General features: G+C 39.5%; 1 protein-coding gene across 6 annotated transcripts in view; it reads right to left on the bottom strand.

The window, feature by feature from the left end:
* Nucleotides 1–1,598: 1,598 nt before the first annotated feature.
* Nucleotides 1,599–17,803, bottom strand: part of AASDH (aminoadipate-semialdehyde dehydrogenase) — a 37,806-nt gene continuing 21,601 nt past the window's right edge. For all 6 annotated transcript variants that reach the window (XM_069457084.1, XM_069457085.1, XM_069457082.1 and 3 more), the window contains 8 exons: nt 16,949–17,121; nt 16,325–16,517; nt 14,877–14,992; nt 13,095–13,890; nt 9,107–9,270; nt 7,469–7,591; nt 6,431–6,562; nt 1,599–2,100 (listed from right to left, as the gene is read on the bottom strand). In XM_069457084.1, coding sequence (XP_069313185.1) covers nt 1,711–2,100; nt 6,431–6,562; nt 7,469–7,591; nt 9,107–9,270; nt 13,095–13,890; nt 14,877–14,992; nt 16,325–16,517; nt 16,949–17,121 — 2,087 coding nt within the window. In that variant the 3' untranslated portion in view covers nt 1,599–1,710. The remainder of the gene's footprint in view (nt 2,101–6,430; nt 6,563–7,468; nt 7,592–9,106; nt 9,271–13,094; nt 13,891–14,876; nt 14,993–16,324; nt 16,518–16,948; nt 17,122–17,803) is intronic.

Genomic DNA, 17,803 nt, shown 5'->3' with positions numbered 1-17,803 from the left:
AGAAAAATAATGAACAGGGGTGATTAAATGTTTGTCTCAATCCCAAACTGGAATCGCACAGTTGGAGCCTCAGACAAAATGATCCTGCAGCCTCCTTCGAGCCAGAGTGTGGGCCAGGGACAGCAGCACAAGCATCCACTTAGAGCCTGGGAAACGCAGCTGATGGCCACACACCGCCCACCCGGGGTCGGACCAGGGTGAAGTGAGTTGAGGCAAGTGAGGCACTTGCCTGGGCTGCCAAAAGGACAGGGTATTACTGATTTTTCCTTTCGTTTCAGGCACCAGTATGGCTTGAGCACCCTTATCCCAGCCCTGCTCAACTGGAATGTGCATTTTAGCAAGAGCTCCAGATGGTTGATACATACGTTAAGGCTTGACAAGCATTGATCTAAAAGGTGGGAGAAGATAGGTCATTCTTTTAGGCCATTCCCCTATGTTTGGGGAATTGTCCAATTCACAGGTCTTAGTGGGAGGCAGCACCCACCTCCCACCACAGATGAAATGCCTCATAGCTGCTTTCCTGTACTCTCGTGGGCTTACAACCTGTTTCACTTTGAATTGGGAACAACTGACCAAAAGATGGGGGAACTGTAAGGAAGTCTGATAGCGATGCCACTGATGGGAAACAGTGTCCAGTGTTAATGCTGTTAGCTATAAGCTGAGCATTTAAAACTATAAGAACAGCAGCTGTGTCTTCAGCTTGGTAAAGAATGTTACAAAGAGGACTTGAGCTCTATAGCCAGGAACAATGAATGTCTGATGTCACCACATATTAACTTGTACCTGTACTCGTGTGTGTGTGTGTGTGTGTGTGTATTGTGTTCTACACTGGTACTTTTGTTCACTTAAAAATACTAAGGAAGCTAATTCAAAAAATACATCCTACCTTTGACAGTCTTTTGCCATGAATCTCGGTTTAAATGAGTGAATGGTATATTACATCAAGACTGTTTTTGGCTGGGCACAGTGGCTCATGCCTGTAATCCTAGCACTTTGGGAGGTTGAGGTGGGCGGATCGCTTGAGGTCAAGAGTTCGAGACCAACCTGAGCAAGAGTGAGACCCTATCTCTACAAAAAGTAGAAAAATTAGCCAGGCGTGTCAGTGTGTACCTGCAGTCCCAGCTACTTGGGAGGCTGAAGCAGGAAGATTGCTCGAACCCACGAGTTTGAGGCTGCAGTGAGCTACTGCACTCCAGCCCAGGTGACAGAGCAAAAAAGTGTACACAAGTTTCAATTTATCTTTTTTTTTTTTTTTTTTTTTGAGACAGAGTCTTGCTCTGTTGCCCAGGCTAGAGTGCCGTGGCATCAGCCTCGCTCACAGCAACCTTAAACTCCTAGGGCTCAAGCGATCCTCTTGCCTCAGCCTCCCGCGTTGCTGGGACTACAGGCATGCGCCTCCATGCCCAGCTAATTTTTCTATATATATATTTTTCTATATATATTTTTAGCTGTACATATAATTTCTATTTTTAGTAGAGATGGGGTCTCGCTCTTGCTCAGGCTGGTCTTGAACTCCTGAGCTCAAACAATCCGCCTGCCTCGGCCTCCCAGAGTGCTAGGATTACAGGTGTCAGCCACCGCGCCTGGCCAAGTTTCAATTTCTTAATCAAATTATAATCTTTAATATAAAATAAGACTATCCCCATGCTCCACAATGGTAAAATATTTTCAAACATCTCATCAGACATCATTAATAAGGACTGTCCCTGCTTATTTTTTATTGCCACTCAATAAATCCAGACAATAAACGTAATTATTTCTACACCCAATAATGAGCATTGATTCCCAGACCACAGGAGACGAGAAGACTTCTCCAGGAAGTTCATATACACTTTGCAGTTGTCCAGTCTGAGAATCCAAGATCCACAGCTTCCCATCTGTAGATGCTGCTGCCAGCAACATTTCATTGCTATGACTTCGGTTATGGAAAACAAACGGTGTTGCATATACTCTTGAAGTAGTTTCAAATTTCCATCGGAGGTGACCTTCCATGTTACAACAGTAGATAAAGCAATCGTGGGAACCAAAAAATACATCTTGCTCTGATGCTGAGGTACATGGGGATGAAAAGATTGGTCCACTAGTAGAGAACTGCCAAACCTGTAGAGTAACAAAGTAAAAAAAATCATTCATCTAATTGCTACAATTCTCCCTTAAAGCACTATGAGGTTAACACAAATCTAAGACATGGTGTAGGCTATCTGAATGGTAACTACACACAGAGAAAATGGCTTTTCCTGAAAGTATCTCCTCATATTAGACCTCTGTCCTAGTGGCAAAATCCAGGAAAAAATACACTAGCATGTTGTTATTGCATGATTCAATATGATGCATAATATTATGAGGTAAAATTAATTAATTCTGAACTCTATTCAAGACTTACTAGTATGTTCAGAGACACTGAGTTCAATGATAAAACTGCATTGAGTTTTCAATGTATCTATTAAAAATTATTTTACTCTATTCTCTAAATGTAGGAAAAAATGGGCTGAAAAGAAGAGTTTATATGTAATAAATTAGAGCTTTAAACAAAGAGCTACGAGTTGTGTGTCTGCCCTGTGAATATATACTACATTGCCTTATTGCAAAGCTTCTACAGGTAAACCTGTTGGCCAATATTTTGAAGACACAAGGAAGAAAAGACGTAAGTCTAAGGTGTTATGTACAAATGCACAGAAACCATAGCATAATGGAAAACAAAACAAAACAGCATGTTCATGAAATATGATTTGTCATCTCCATTCTGTCCCTGAGTTGGACAAAATCACATCCATCTCTCTAGCTCATCCAAAAAAATACAGTAATAGCATTTGCCTCCTCTTCTCAAGAATCTAGAGCTAAGAATATATTCAAACTACTTTGTAAATAAAAGTATTAAGTGAATAACAGATTTCATCAAAGTAATTTAAAATCATTGTGACTTGAAGCAAAAGGAACTGCTACACTTTGAGTAGTAAACACAGACGAAAAAGCATTCAGAATCCACCCAGCCACCCAAGGGCTAACTTCTGTTGGAGCTAGTGCACTCTCAAATCCACAAAATAATCCCTCAAATCAAGCAGACGGCACAATCTGTCCCATAAATGACAGGCACTTGTAGAAACTTAAAGAAGTAGAGATTATGCTCCCAGTGGAAGAAACGGTACAGCCCAAAGAGCCTTCCCTGCCAGTCATGAAGGTGAAGGATGGGACCTGCACACAATGGAATTTCAGCTGCACAACAGTTTGGTCTTCAGTTTAAAAAGCAGGGGCTTGGGGAGGGGCTTCAAGGCGGTTGAGTAGAGCCATCTGGTATGCGCCTCTCCCATAAATAAGAACCAAAACAGTAAGTAGATAATCACACTTGAATAGATTACCAAGAGAGAGCACTAGAACTCAACAGAGAAGTGACAGGAAAAATAAGGAAGGAGGGGGAAGCAAGCCAGCCGGCTGTGCTGGGGTCAGTGGGGAGCCTGGAGAGGCTTCCCAGTGGGGGAAAGGGTAAGCGCGTGACCGCTAGTGATCCACACGGCCACCACAGACAAGCCACAGGAAAGCCCCTGGACCCTCGAGGCCCGGTGACTAGAGACCACACGAAAGCACCGCTCCAGGGAGGAAGCTCACACTCCACACACTCCCCCAGCCCTGAGCAGCTGGAGCTGGGCGTTCTAGTGACAGTCTCGCCCCACCAGACTGCGTCTGGCCTGGAGGCCCCATAGCCCCTGCATCTCTACATCTCGGGGGTGCCACGGACACTCTAGCTCTGGAGGCAGCAGCCAGCCACAGGAAAGTGCAAGCCATTGGCAAAGACCCCGCTGCCACCAGCAGTGAAGATGCTGCACATTTTCATGTGCCTCGAGGACAAACTCCCCCACCCGCAGCAGCACAGTGGGCACCCTCGGCTGCCTGCAGGGCTGCTGCCACTCAAAGCAACACTGCCCTCTCCGGCACAGCCGCTGCCTACCCTGCCTGAGCACTGCGCGTTGGGCCTGGGGACCATCCCACTCGTCTACCACAGCCAGAGCCAGCAACACTACAGGAGGGCTCGAGGGTAGGGCGAGTCCATCCAGCCCAGCTCTGCCCCCCGACCTGTGCCTGAGCATGCTGACCAGAGTCCCAGGGACCACCCGGCCCAGTCCACCACCAATGGCACCTAAGCACTCCTGCTGGGGGCCTGAGGTCGGGCCCACCCAACCTGCCACTACCACCACAGCACGTACCCACCCACACATGCCAACTGCGGGCCTAGGACCCAGCCCGTCGCAGCCACCAGCACCACCAGCACGGACTACTTGGGACCCAGAGGTTAGTCGTGCCACTGCTACTGCCATCAACCACGCCACCCTGCTGCCCAGGGGCCCGAGAACCCACCTGGCCCACGGCGGCCACTACCGGCACTCAGTCAAGCTGCCTGGAGGCCCAAGAATTGGCTCGCTGGGACCCACTAATAATAGTGTTAATGTTCGCTGCCCTGAGGCCCAAAGACAGGCACACTTGGCCCACTACTGCCACTACTGAGGCCCCCAAACAGGCCCACCTGGTGCCCCTATATCCAGCAGAACTTCAAACAGCCTCCACTAACAACTGCACCCCAACCCCCTGGGGAAATCAGACACCACTGCTGGTATTCACAGCCGAAGAAATCACACGAGACCACACTACTGCACGTACCCAGAATCAAAGCTGAAGTGCCCTGCCCGACCAACACCACGGATGCATCTTCAGGGAAAAGTTTTCCCTTGTGAAAGCAAGTTTAAAAAACTGAAAGAATCAACTGTTACACCAGATGTTCAGAAATGAACATAAGCCCTAAGAAACATGAAAAAGGAAATATGACATGCTCAGAGGAACACAGTAATTCTCCAGCAACAGATTCCAATCAAAAATAAACTTATGAAATCTCAGATAAAGAATTTAAAATATCAACAGCAAAGAAGTTCAACGAGAGGGCCGGGTGCAGTGGCCCACATCTGTAATCTCAGAGCTCTGTGAAGCTGAGGTGAGAGGATCACTCAAGGTCAGGAGTTCAAGACCAGCCTGAGCAACATAGAGAAACCCCATCTCTACAAAAAATTACAATATTACCTGGGCGTGGTGGCACATGCCTTTAGTCCTAGCTACTCAGGAGGCTGACGTGGGAGGATTGCTTGGGCTTAGGAGTTCAAGGCTGCAGTAAATGCAAATCAAAACCACAATGAAATATCTTACTCCAGGTAGAACGGCTATTATTAAAAAGATGAGTACCTGTACTCCCATGTTTACGGCATTATTATTCACAAGAGCAAAGATATGTAATCAACTGTCCATCGATGGATGAATGGATAAAGAAAATGGTACACTACTCAACCATAAAAAAAGAATGAATTCTGTCACTTGTAGCAACATGGATGGAACTGGGGGTCACTATGTTAAGTGAAATAAGCCAGGCACAGAAAGACAAATACCTTTGTCTTCACTCGTGGGAGCTAAAACAGTTGATCACCAGGAGGTAAAAAATAGAATGACAGATACTAGAAGCTGGGAAGGGTGTGTGGGTGGGGCGGGGCATGAAGACAGGTTGGCTCATGGGTACAAATACACAGATAAAGGGAGTAAGTTCTAATGTTCAATAGCAGAGAAGGATAATTATAGTTAACAATAATGTATTGCATATTTCAAAATAGCTAGAAAAGAGGACTTGAAATTATTCTAACACATAGAAATGATAAATACTTGGGGTGATAAACACCCCAAACACCCTAACTTGATCATTATACACTCTATGACTATAACAAAATATCACATAACAAAGCACAAATATGTAAAAATATTTGTAGCAATTAAAAAGCAGAAGCTTCTTTGAACTTTCTCAGTAGAAGTTATAATAAAATTGGCTAAAAACTAGTAAAATTTTAAAAATTGGGGGAGGGAGATGGCAAAAGAAGTATAACAGTGTTTCGGTGGAAATTTTTTATTTTTTTTTGAGACACAGTCTCACTCTGTTGCCCTGGCTAGAGTGGCGTCAGCCTAGCTCACAGCAACCTCAAACTCCTGGGCTCAAGCAATCCTCCTGCCTCAGCCTCCCGAGTAGCTGGGACTACAGGCACGTGCCACCATGCCCAGCTAATTTTTTGTTTATATTTTTAGTTATCCATATAATTTCTTTCTATTTTAGTAGAGATGGGGTTTCGCTCTTGCTCAGGCTGGTCTCGAACTCCTGAGCTCAAACGATCCACTCGCCTCGGCCTCCCAGAGTGCTAGGATTATAGGCGTGAGCCAGCGCGCCCGGCCTTCAGTGGAAATTTTTTAATCCTACTATACTATCATTCAACAATTAAGAAACCATGTCTTAACAATCAAAATACAACTAGTTCTCAACACAGTGAATTGAATAATGTTTGAAATTTTACCTCAGTTGTCATCACCTACTATGCCTCTGAGAAAGATGTAAAATAGAACGAGAAATTTTTACCTGTTCTCCCAAGTGAGTAAAGCAGAGTAAATTCCCATCTACACAGCCAATACAAATATATTGTAAGCAACATTGTGGAGAAGAGAAGAGTGGTTTTCCACAGGAATGTTTCCAAATTCTGTTCCCAGTAGCCTGTCACAGGCAAAAAGCAATTCACAGCATTTAAAATCATTTACTAAAGTGCTTTCTAAAAAAAAAAAAAAGACCAAAAAAAAAAAAAATAAGCATTTAAAATCATTCTACTAATCAATTGTCCTTTATATACCTAACTCATAAATTTCCCAGAGGCAGAGCTAAAATATCAGAAAATATTATAGTGCCATACTAAGTGAAGCTAGCTCATAAACATATACACAGCTATAAAATCAGTGCAATTTATGAGAGCTAGGATAAAAACCTGCAATAAAACCAGGAAAGAAGTAACAAGTACCTAAGATCTATCCTTATCATGGACACAAAGTTCTTAATATGACTGAGAAAACTTTGCCAATTTCAAAAATAGGTAAAAGACAGGAACTTAGATTTTTCTCATCTTTCTAGTTTCATGTCAATTTTCTTTTCTTTCTTTTTTTTTTTTGAGACAGAGTCTCTTGCTCTCTTGCTGGGGCTAGAGTGCCATGGCGTCAGCTAGCTCACAGCAACCTCAACTCCTGGGCTCAAGCGATCCTTCTGCCTCAGCCTCCCGAGTAGCTGGGACTACAGGCATGCGCCACCATGCCTGGCTAATTTTTCTATATATATATTTTTAGCTGTCCATATAATTTCTTTCTATTTTTAGTAGAGATGGGATCTCACTCTTGCTGAGGCTGGTCTTGAACTCCTGACCTCAAGTGATCCTCCCGCCTTGTCCTCCCAGAGTGCTAGGATTACAGGCGTGAGCCACCACACCTGGCCCATGTCAATCATTTTTAATGAACTCTAGTTCAGTGATATTTGGACTATAACTAACTGAAAACTACTCAAACTTTCAGAATTCAAAGCAAATTTTTTATAAAGAAAAATAGATAATAAAATCAATACATATTAGTTTATGCGTACAGGATTTATGGCCAGTAAAAGTCCTCCCAATGTAGCAAAATACACATGATGTGGAATCAGGCTCAAACAAGGAGAAGAAAAGACAGTTCCTCCACATTTCAACTTCCAAACACACTTCTTTTTCTGCAAACAGGAAAGCAAAGTATTTTGTTTTGCCATATGATGTCAATTTAGTTAACATAAGTTGCTTTTATCTTTAGTATATAATACGTGCCTATTGTGGGAGAATCAGACTAGTATAAAGAAGACAAAGGACACTATCCAGAGATAATCAATGTTAACATTTTACAATTTTCTCTTTTGCTCTTTTTGGTCTATGTGTGTATATATATAGTTGAGATCATTCTGAATATACAACTTGGTATCATGTTTTGCTCACTTATTTTATAAAACTATTTAAATATAATTTTAAATGTATAATATCTCATATGAACATAATTTATCTCTACCTTCTCATTGAAAATTTTTGTGTAACTAATTTCTTGGTATTATAAACTACTTGGAAATAGACACCCTGGTGCATATATTCGTCCTTGTTTCTAATTACTTTGCCAGGATAAATTCCTAGAAAAAGAATTTTACTGGATCAAAGGATATGAAATTGTTAACATGGCCAAATTGTTTTCTTTAGAGGCCTCACCAGTTATTATACAACCTCCAACCACTCTCATCAGCATTTAATATTATTGTTGTAATATCTTTTTTTTTTTTGAGACAGAGTCTCACTCTGTTGCCCAGGCTAGAGTGAGTGCCGTGGCGTCAGCCTAGCTCACAGCAACCTCAAACTCCTGGACTTAAGCGATCCTACTGCCTCAGCCTCCCGAGTAGCTGGGACTACAGGCATGCGCCACCATGCCCAGCTAATTTTTTTTGTATATATATATTTTAGTTGTCCATATAATTTCTTTCTATTTTTAGTAGAGACGGGGTCTCACTCTTGCTCAGGCTGGTCTCGAACTCCTGACCTCGAGCAATCCACCCGCCTCGGCCTCCCAGAGTGCTAGGATTACAGGCGTGAGCCACCGCGCCCGGCCTGTTGTAATATCTTTTCTAATCTAATACCATTTGTTTTTTATCTCATGGTTTTAAGTTTTTATTCCTTTGATTATTACAGGTATGAAACATCTACATACATTTACTAGCCATTTCTTCTCTGGGGTCCTGTGTGTTTATGTCCCTTATTTATTTTTCTATCTGGATCTTTACATTTTTCTTATAATTTGTATTTGCTCTTTATTTTCATTTATAAGTATGAGTTTTAACTCTTTTTCACATTTCTTTCAAACTTTTTCCCCAGCTTGTTTAATTTTGTAATTCTTACATAAAATTTTTATTTTTATACAATGAGGTCTCAAAATATCTTACTGATGTCTTTCTTTGTGATTTTTTTCAATTGTCAAGATGATAATTCTAAGTTCTCTACATTTCAAAACTCCAAGCAGCAAACTTATTTGTGGTAAATTTGGTAAAGAAGTTCAAAATGTCTTAAGATATTAAGACTTAATTAATGCTTTATTCTTCCCAGATTACAATGCTAAGCTTGAGAAATAGTTAACACCTGCTCCCAGACTCAGTATCACTTGACAGTTTCTTGCTTTTCTATGCTTATGGTGTTAGACTGATGAGGTGAACTCTTACATAAATATCTAAAGCATAAGCATGCTGGTCATGAGATCCAATGTACAGGAGCCCTGTGGTTGGATCCATGGTTGCTGAGCTTTTGACAGCATCCTCAGTAGTAAATATCCAGTATTTTTCTCCAGTATTACTTTTCAGAACATATACTAATCCATCATAACAGCCTGTAGGGAAAGAAAATATAAAAGATAAGATTTATATATGTCACTAGAAAATAATTCTTTAGCCTAAATCATGACAATTTATATTCAGTGTTTTTCATGTGTATACAGGCTCTGTGTTCAGCTCATCTGATTTAAATTTCAGCAATATAAAGCAGAAACTGAACAGTAATGACTTGTGCCTTATTTTTTGAAGGCACTTTACTACTGAGAAAATAATAAAACATGCTGTGCTAGAGAGGCTTTGACATGTCTAGATTCAAATCTCATCATGGCCATCACTGGGCAAATTACCCAGCTTGCTGAGCCTCAAATTATTCTGCAGAAAAATGAGGATTCAGCTACTTCAAAGGTTATTGCGACAATTCAAATAATGTGGATAAAATGCCCAGTGCACAGAACATGTTCAAGAAATGGTAACGTTAATGTTCACTGAGTGTTTACTATGTGTCAGGTGCTATTCTAAGCATTTTACATTTATAAACTCATATAATTCTCACAGTGAAGCAAGCACTATTATAACCACATTTTATAGATGACAAAATTGAACCACAGAGAGATTACATTACCAGGGCAAAATTACATAGCTAATATGTGGCAGAACCAAGATCTGAATCTAGAAGTCAAGGGCTAGAGCCTATGCTCTTAACAACTACACAAAACTGCTTTTCCCAAATTGCTGGCATGGATGACAAGACAGGGCAGGAGTCCCTGACTTTGGGGTAGCCAAAATAATCTAGCTGAAAGCACAGGTGGTAAAAATCTACAAAGTGGAAGTCACTCGAGTTCCCTGCAGTACATGGAAATCAGGGGATGTGGAATGTGGGGACAGCTATCTACAGCAATTGCATTGACCCCCACTCTCTAGATGGCTCTATGTACGGCCACAGACACCACGGCTCACTTGAGGCTCAATTCCCAACATACTTTTTGTGCAGTCTTTTTTCTGGCAGTTACTACTTAGTAGCAAGAGAGTAGTGGCCTGCTTAGTGAGGCAAAGAGAAATGACCTACATAGTAGAACATCCCAGAACTCAACTGGGTAAAGATTTCTTTCAGTTCAGTTCAATTCCAAAAGAAAATATAGTAGAAAATCTTTATGACCTTGGGTTAGGCAGAAAAGATTCCTTGGATATGATACCAAAAGCATGACCCATTAAAAAAAAAGACAAACTGGACTTCATCAGAGTGAAGACACAAGCCACAGACTGAAAGAAAACATGCAAAACACGTATCTGATAAAGAACCTGTATTTAGAATACATAAAAGAATTCTCAAGACTCCACAGAAAACAATTATAACAATAAAAAATGGGCAAAAGATGTAAGCAGACACTTCATAAAAGATACACAGAGCCTGTAATCCTAGTACTCTGGGAGGCCGAGGAGGGCGGATTGTTTGAGCTCAGGAGTTCGAGACCAGCCTGAGCAAGAGCGAGACCCCGTCTCTACTAAAAATAGAAAGGAATTATATGGACAGCTAAAAATATATATAGAAAAAATTAGCCGGGCATGGTGGCATATGCCTGTAGTCCCAGCTACTCGGGAGGCTGAGGCAGGAGGATTGCTTGAGCCCAGGAGTTTGAGGTTGCTGTGAGCTAGACTGACGCCACGGCACTCACTCCAGCCCGGGCAATAGAGCGAGACTCTGTCTCAAAAAAAAAAGAAAAAAAGAAAAAGATACACAGATAGCAAATGTGCTTAGGAAAAGATGTTGAATATCATCAGTCACTAGAGAAGGGCAAATTAAAACCACAACGAAATACCATGCCATGATTATTTGAATGGTTAAAATGGTTTTTAAAAATTTAAAAAATTTAAAAACTGACAATACCAATATCCTAGCAAGGATGTGGAGCAATTACACCTCTCACAAATTGATGATGGTAACAAAAAATGGTTCAGTCCCTTTGGAAAACAATTTGGCAGTTTCTCATACATTTAAAACTACACTTAACCATATAACCCAGCAGCCCCCCGCCCCTCAAGTAACGACCCAAGTGAAATTAAAACTTAGGTTTATCCAAAAGTCCATTCACAAATGTTTATTCAAGTCTTATTTATAATTACCCAAACTGGAAACAATCCAAATGTGAATGGATAAGCAAACCGTGGCACATCTACACAATGGAATACTCAGCAATAAAAAGAAACTAAGTTCTGATACACACTACAATATGATTGAAACTTAACCATTATGCTAAGTAAAAGAAGCAGACTAACATACCGTATAATTTCGTTTATACGCTATTCTGGAAAAGACGAAATTAGAGGGGCAGAAAACAGATCAGTGGTTGCCTTGGAGGTATGGGGAGGGATGACTACAAAGCAGCCCGGAAATATTTTGGAGTAATGGACTCTTGACTGTGGTAGTGGTTACATGATACATGTATGTGTCAAACACAGAGACTGCATATTAAAAAGGATGAGTTTTACTGTACATAAATATCTTAATAAAAATATTTTGTAAGTACTAAGTGACCGTCATGTGCCATAGGCCTTGAGTCTAGACACTTGGGGTACAAACAAGAATCTCAATGAGTTTTCATGGATGGGAACTACTCAAGAGCCTACAGATCAGATCATTCACATATGTAACTCAAAGTTTCCTGTAGCACAATTTTCAAAATGCAGGTGTTTAAAAGGGAAGAATCAAATTCAGATTCAAGTAAATCCCAGCTGGGACAGCACAAGTAGGGAAATATATTCCCTAGCACCTAGCCTGAAAAGCTTTGATGAAGATTCCATGAGCATATAAAGTGAAACCTAATATAATTGGAAGAGTAAAAAGAGAGTGGTAGTCACGGAGAGATATTACACCCAGGACACTGAAAGTCCCAATAAAGTAAAAGTCAGCCACACATTACAGAAACAGAGCAGCAGGTGGTAGCTAACCCTTACTGAGCACTCAGTCTGTGCCTAGCAATGTACCAATGGGTGCATAAGCAATTATCTCATTTAATCCTCCCGAAAGCTCTATGATGATTCTGGTGGCTTTAAAGTATGTCCACAAATTCTTTGATACTTTTCCTTTCAGGAAGTAGAGCCTAACTTCCTTCCTCTTGAGTGTGGGCTGGACAGAGTGATGCAATTCTAATGAACAGAATAAAAGAAAAACGATGGCTTGCAATTAAGGAGACTAGCTCCTAAAAAGTACGGTGTTCCTCTTTACTTGCTTTATTTTGGATCACTCGCTTTGAGGGAAGTTAGCTGCCATGTTGTGAGGGCATTCAAGCAGTCTACAGAGAGGTCTGTGCGGCAAGAACTGAAGTTTCCTGCCAAGAACTAGCAAAGAACTGAGGCTTTCTGCTCACAGCAATGTGGATGAGCCATCTTGGAGTAGATTATCCAGCCCACATCAAGCTTCCAGATGGCTACAGCCACATGAGAGACCCTGAGCCAGAACTGCCACCTAAACTGCTCCTAAATTCCTCACCCACAGAAACCGTGAAATAATAAATGTTTGTTGCTCTAGATCATTAAGTTTTGGGGTAATTTGTGATGCAACAGCATGCTTTATTATTACTCCCACTTTATCCACAAGAAAACTGAAGTTCTAAGAGGTTCAGCAACTTGCCAAAGGTCAGAGAGCTCATAACAGCTATAGAGCTAGGTTCAAATCCAAGGCCCACACTGTTAATCAGCACATGGTTAAGTATTTTTTGTGACAGCAACCAAACACACCATAAGAAGATTTTTTTGTCATTTAACTTGGTCCTATCAGCATTATTATAAGGTAATTCAATTTAACTCTATAAACCCCAAATTCAAAAACTTACCCACTATAATAAAATGTCCACACTTAGATACACACACTGCAAAAACTTACCCACTATAATAAAATGTCCACACTTAGATACACATGCTGAGGATTCAACTCGATCTCCCAAAATCTGTTCCCATTTCACCTTCCCCGAGTAAAGGTCAATGGCCTTCATTCTGTGAGAATGGGAACCAATGTACACAGTTGCAGATGACTTATCAAAAGCTGGTATTACAACTAGCGGTGAAGCATCTACACATTTGCCTGTGTCTGACCTCCACCTCACATGTAATTCCATTTTCTCAGCCTCTATCACAGGTTTCCCCTCTTCAGAAACTATTGCAGCAAAGGATGGATTTTCTGAGTTCCCAATAAGAGCTGGAGGACTTAAGCTTTTCAAATTTTCAATGTTAGTCTCTGACATTAAGTCAGAAGAATAGACTGAAGGGAAGTGCCCTAACTTAGTTAAAGACATAGTAGTATTCAGAGACAAAATCTGACTCCCTCTGCTGAGTGCAACAAAAGCCTTAATCTCACTATTGCAATTTAAACTGATGGTAGATTTCTGATGTAAAGATTTTCCACCAGCTTCCTCTTGGTTGATGTCGCTGAGTTTCCTTTTTGTGGCACAACTCTTGCTGAATGTCAGGTCTTCATCTGGAAACAGTGTGTGAAGGATGTGATTGTAAATCTCTAAAATGGAACTGCTGAGAATCATTTCCAGAAGCCCAGGTACTGATGTACCAGTAAGTTTTTCAATCTCATTGAGGAGTCGTATGGACTTTAAGGAATCGCCACCACTATTTAAGAAGAGTGATTCATCAGGAACCTTCAAAAGATCTTCTGAGAGACTCAGAGTAGACTACAGATGAGAGAAGGGAGAAAATGGTGACATAAAGGCCCAAAACCAAAAGACTTCAACACTTACAGGTGACATACAGAGGTGATAGTAACTATATTAATGATATAAGAAATACAGAATATTTTTAATAATAAAAATAAAGTTTTAAATCACTTTCTTTAAAGGAGACCATCACCATACTAATTTTGTCATAAACTGACTCAAAAACTGCAAAATACCTCAAATACTTCCTTTTAGAGAAGTTTTCCTACCCATAAACTTGGGAATAGAGTTACAAAAACATCTGATTTACTAATTATAAAGCCCACAAGATACTATTTGCTGATATTTCTATAATATGGGAATAATATTTATCTTTATCTCCTTCATATAAATCAACATTACTTGTCAAGAATCTAAAAATGAAGTGAATAAGGCTTTTATCTAGATAGGTCTATTTTTAGACAAGACTATACAATTATATCCTCTTTTCAGGTCCCTTTAGAAAAGAAAAATCTACATTTTATCTAAGAAAAATTGTTAGCCTATTGAGACATATATATTAAAAAATAAATTCTCTTAAGCAGAAACACATGCTGTTACTGAAATTTCTTTTGGAATAAAGAGGTAGGCCCTAATTATAACAGATAACAGATTGTGACATAGCAAGATTTGGCTATTTTCTCAGCTCTGACAAAAGTGTTACTGTACTCCTCTGCCCCTCTTAGAGAAAACTTATGTCAAGACAGCCTTTGTCTACTTGTGCCTTTTATGACTACCTCACTTCCAATAAATTTCTTTGTGGGGAGATTAATCTAATCTTATAGTAGAGAATCTAAGGTTTATTTTAATACAAATTGAATAAATCTGTATTATAGCTATACTACCTAACATCTGGACAGCAATACAATTCTTAGAAAATTTTATCCAACTTAATTAAGATATCATTCCTTAAAGACTTAAGATGACCTCTTTACAATAATAAATTTGTATCTTAAAAGTTGTACCTTCCACAAATACTGTAATTTTTCCCAAAGTTCCTCTTTTCCATTGAGCTTACACTCAGACTTCATGTTTATGTGGTTTAAATATATCTTGTTTAACTCAGAAACATCAATCTTGCCTTAACATAAAAGAGAAATAACAAATGTTTTAAAATAACATTTTTAAATTTTACCTCAAAGCCTTTATATATTCATTAGTCACATACATTTTTCATTGTAAAGCTTAGAAATCCCATAGAATAAAGCGTTTGTCATAAATAATCAATTCTAAGGAAAGCAGTCTGACCCTACTAAGAATGTAGAGGGTAAACAGCTAAGAAAAGAGAAAAGGAGGAGTTAATGGTTGTCTAATTTAAAGAGCTAAAGAAATGGTTGCGTTAACTGAACAATTACTGCATTTTGAAGTATATATTAAGTAAAAATGAAATTGGGAAGGCAATATATTAATAATACAATAATTAAGAGTCTATATTTTGCAGTCAAATAGTCCCTGACAGAATTCCAATTCTACCACTATGATGGTTAATTTTATGTGTCAACCTGAGTGGGTCATGGGGTGCCAGACTAAACATTGTTTCGGGGTGTGTCTGTGAGAGTGGTTCTGAATGAGATTAGCATATGAACTGGTGGACTCCATAAAGTACGTTGCCCTCCCCAAAGTGGCTGGACATCATCCAATCTGTTGAATGGCTGAATAGAAAAAATACAAAGAAAAGAAGAATTTACTCCTTTTCCAATTTTTTCCTTCCTCATTGCTCAACCTGGGACATCTCATCTCATCTTCTGCCCTTTAATTAGGATTTACATCATCAGTTTCTCTGGTTCTCAGGCCTTAAGACTCAGACTTAACTCCACCACCAGCTTCCCAGGGTCTCCAGCTTACAGATAGCAGATTGCTAGACTTCACAGCCTCCATAATCGCATGAACTGATTCCTCATAATAAATCTCCTTTTTACATATCTCTTTATTAGTTCTGTTTCTCTGGAGAACCCTGACTACTATCACCACCAAGTAGCAAAATGATTTGGGGAAAATTCACTTTTTCTTTTTTTGTTTTTGAGATGGGGGTCTCACTATGTTGCCTAGGCTGAAGCGCAGTGGCTATTCATAAGTGTGATCATAGCATACTACAGTCTTCAACTCCTGGCCTCAAGACATCCTTCCACCTCAGCCTCCTGAGTGGCCGGGACTACAGGTGTGTGCCACCATGACCAGCCTAATGACTTCTTAAAGCTTTAGTTTCCTCGTCTGTAAATGGGAGTAATACCACCTACCCACATGATTTTCTGAAGATAAAAGGAATTAATTATACAAAGCACTTAACAAAAGGTCTATTACAATAAATGTTAGTATCACTTATAATAATAAAGATTTATGTGACCATTAAACTAGTTATGAATACAATTAGTATTATTTGCTAATGAAACATATCTGCTTTAAATTATTTTACCATGAGATGTAAATGGTAGAACATCAATCAAAACAAGTTCATCTGGGATTGCATGACTTGGAAGATGTCTCTGCAGTTCTTTGAAGATGTAATCCTTTACTAAATTATCTTTGGACACCATGAAGAGAATTAATTTTTCCTGATTATACCATGTAACTGCACAAGACTCCACATACTGAAGTTCTTCAGCAACCTATAAGAGACATTATCCAAATATGCCAATGCGGACATTTAAAAACAAGCTTCCTAAACACTCAATTTTTTTTTATATCTGAAATCAAAACAGTTGAATTAAATTTTGGAATATACTTAAGATTTTTTAAAAATTGGTTGCCGTTACTACTACAGGTTTTTAATATTTTTCAAAAATAATAGATACTAAAACAAAATAAGCCCATTTATTTTCACAGATATCAGAATCCACTCTGTCACTTATTTAAGGAATAACCATCTCTTCATGCTGGGAATAAGAAGCACATTGAATTATCCGTACCTTTTACTGTACTTCACTAACATAAAAATCTTAGGTGTAAATAATAGAGAACCCTAGCACAAAAAATTGGTGGTGGTTGCTTCTAATACCTACAATGTATTAATAGATATTTAATATTTAAATAGTTCTACCTGTTGCACAAGTTCAATGTTAAGACGTTTGCCATGACGTTTGATCTGACTGTCCTTTCGTCCCAAGAAAAATATCTCTCCGTCTTTCACAGTTACAAAGTCTCCTGTGGCTCGCATTGTGCCAAGTGGTACTGTCACTTCATCATCAAGAAAACACACTCTGTTTCTGCCACCTTCCCAAGATATAAACACCAATGTCATAAAAGTCATGGGAAATAGATTAAAAACCATCAAATCAAGAACATCTCCAAAAATTGTTCCTAAGCTTCAAAATTTGAATATATATTAAAAGGGTGGTTCACTTTTAAATGTTATCTGATAAAATTAGACAAAATTTCCTCAGTAACTAAGCAAAGGGATAAAATAAAATTTATTTCTAAAAATATATATGGGATTTAAAAAAATTCTTAGTATACTAATTAAATATAATTTTGGCTATAAATATGAATATAAAGGTCCAAGTATAGTTTCTAAATATTTTTATTAGAGTATTAGACATTGTTAGCTGAAATATTTATGGTAATTTATTCAATGTTTCATGACTGAAACTGATATTAAAAATTATCAGCCGGGCAGGGTGGCTCAAGCCTGTAATCCTGGCACTTTGGGAATCTTAGGTGGGAGGATTGCTTGGGGCTGGGAGTTTGAGATCAGCCTGGGCAACATAGGGAGACCCCCACCTCTTAAAAAAAAAAATGTTAAAATTAGCCAGGTATGGTGGCACACACCTGTACTCCTAACTACTTGGGAGGCTAAGGCAGGAAAATCGCTTGAGATCAGGAGTTTAAGGGTTGCAGTGAACTATGACTGGGATCACTACACTCCAGACTGGGTGACAGAGTGACACTCTGTCTC

This window comes from Eulemur rufifrons, chromosome 24 (genome assembly GCF_041146395.1).
Source record: "Eulemur rufifrons isolate Redbay chromosome 24, OSU_ERuf_1, whole genome shotgun sequence".
Lineage (NCBI taxonomy): Eukaryota > Metazoa > Chordata > Mammalia > Primates > Lemuridae > Eulemur > Eulemur rufifrons.
This window is presented reverse-complemented; position numbering and strand designations above follow the sequence as displayed.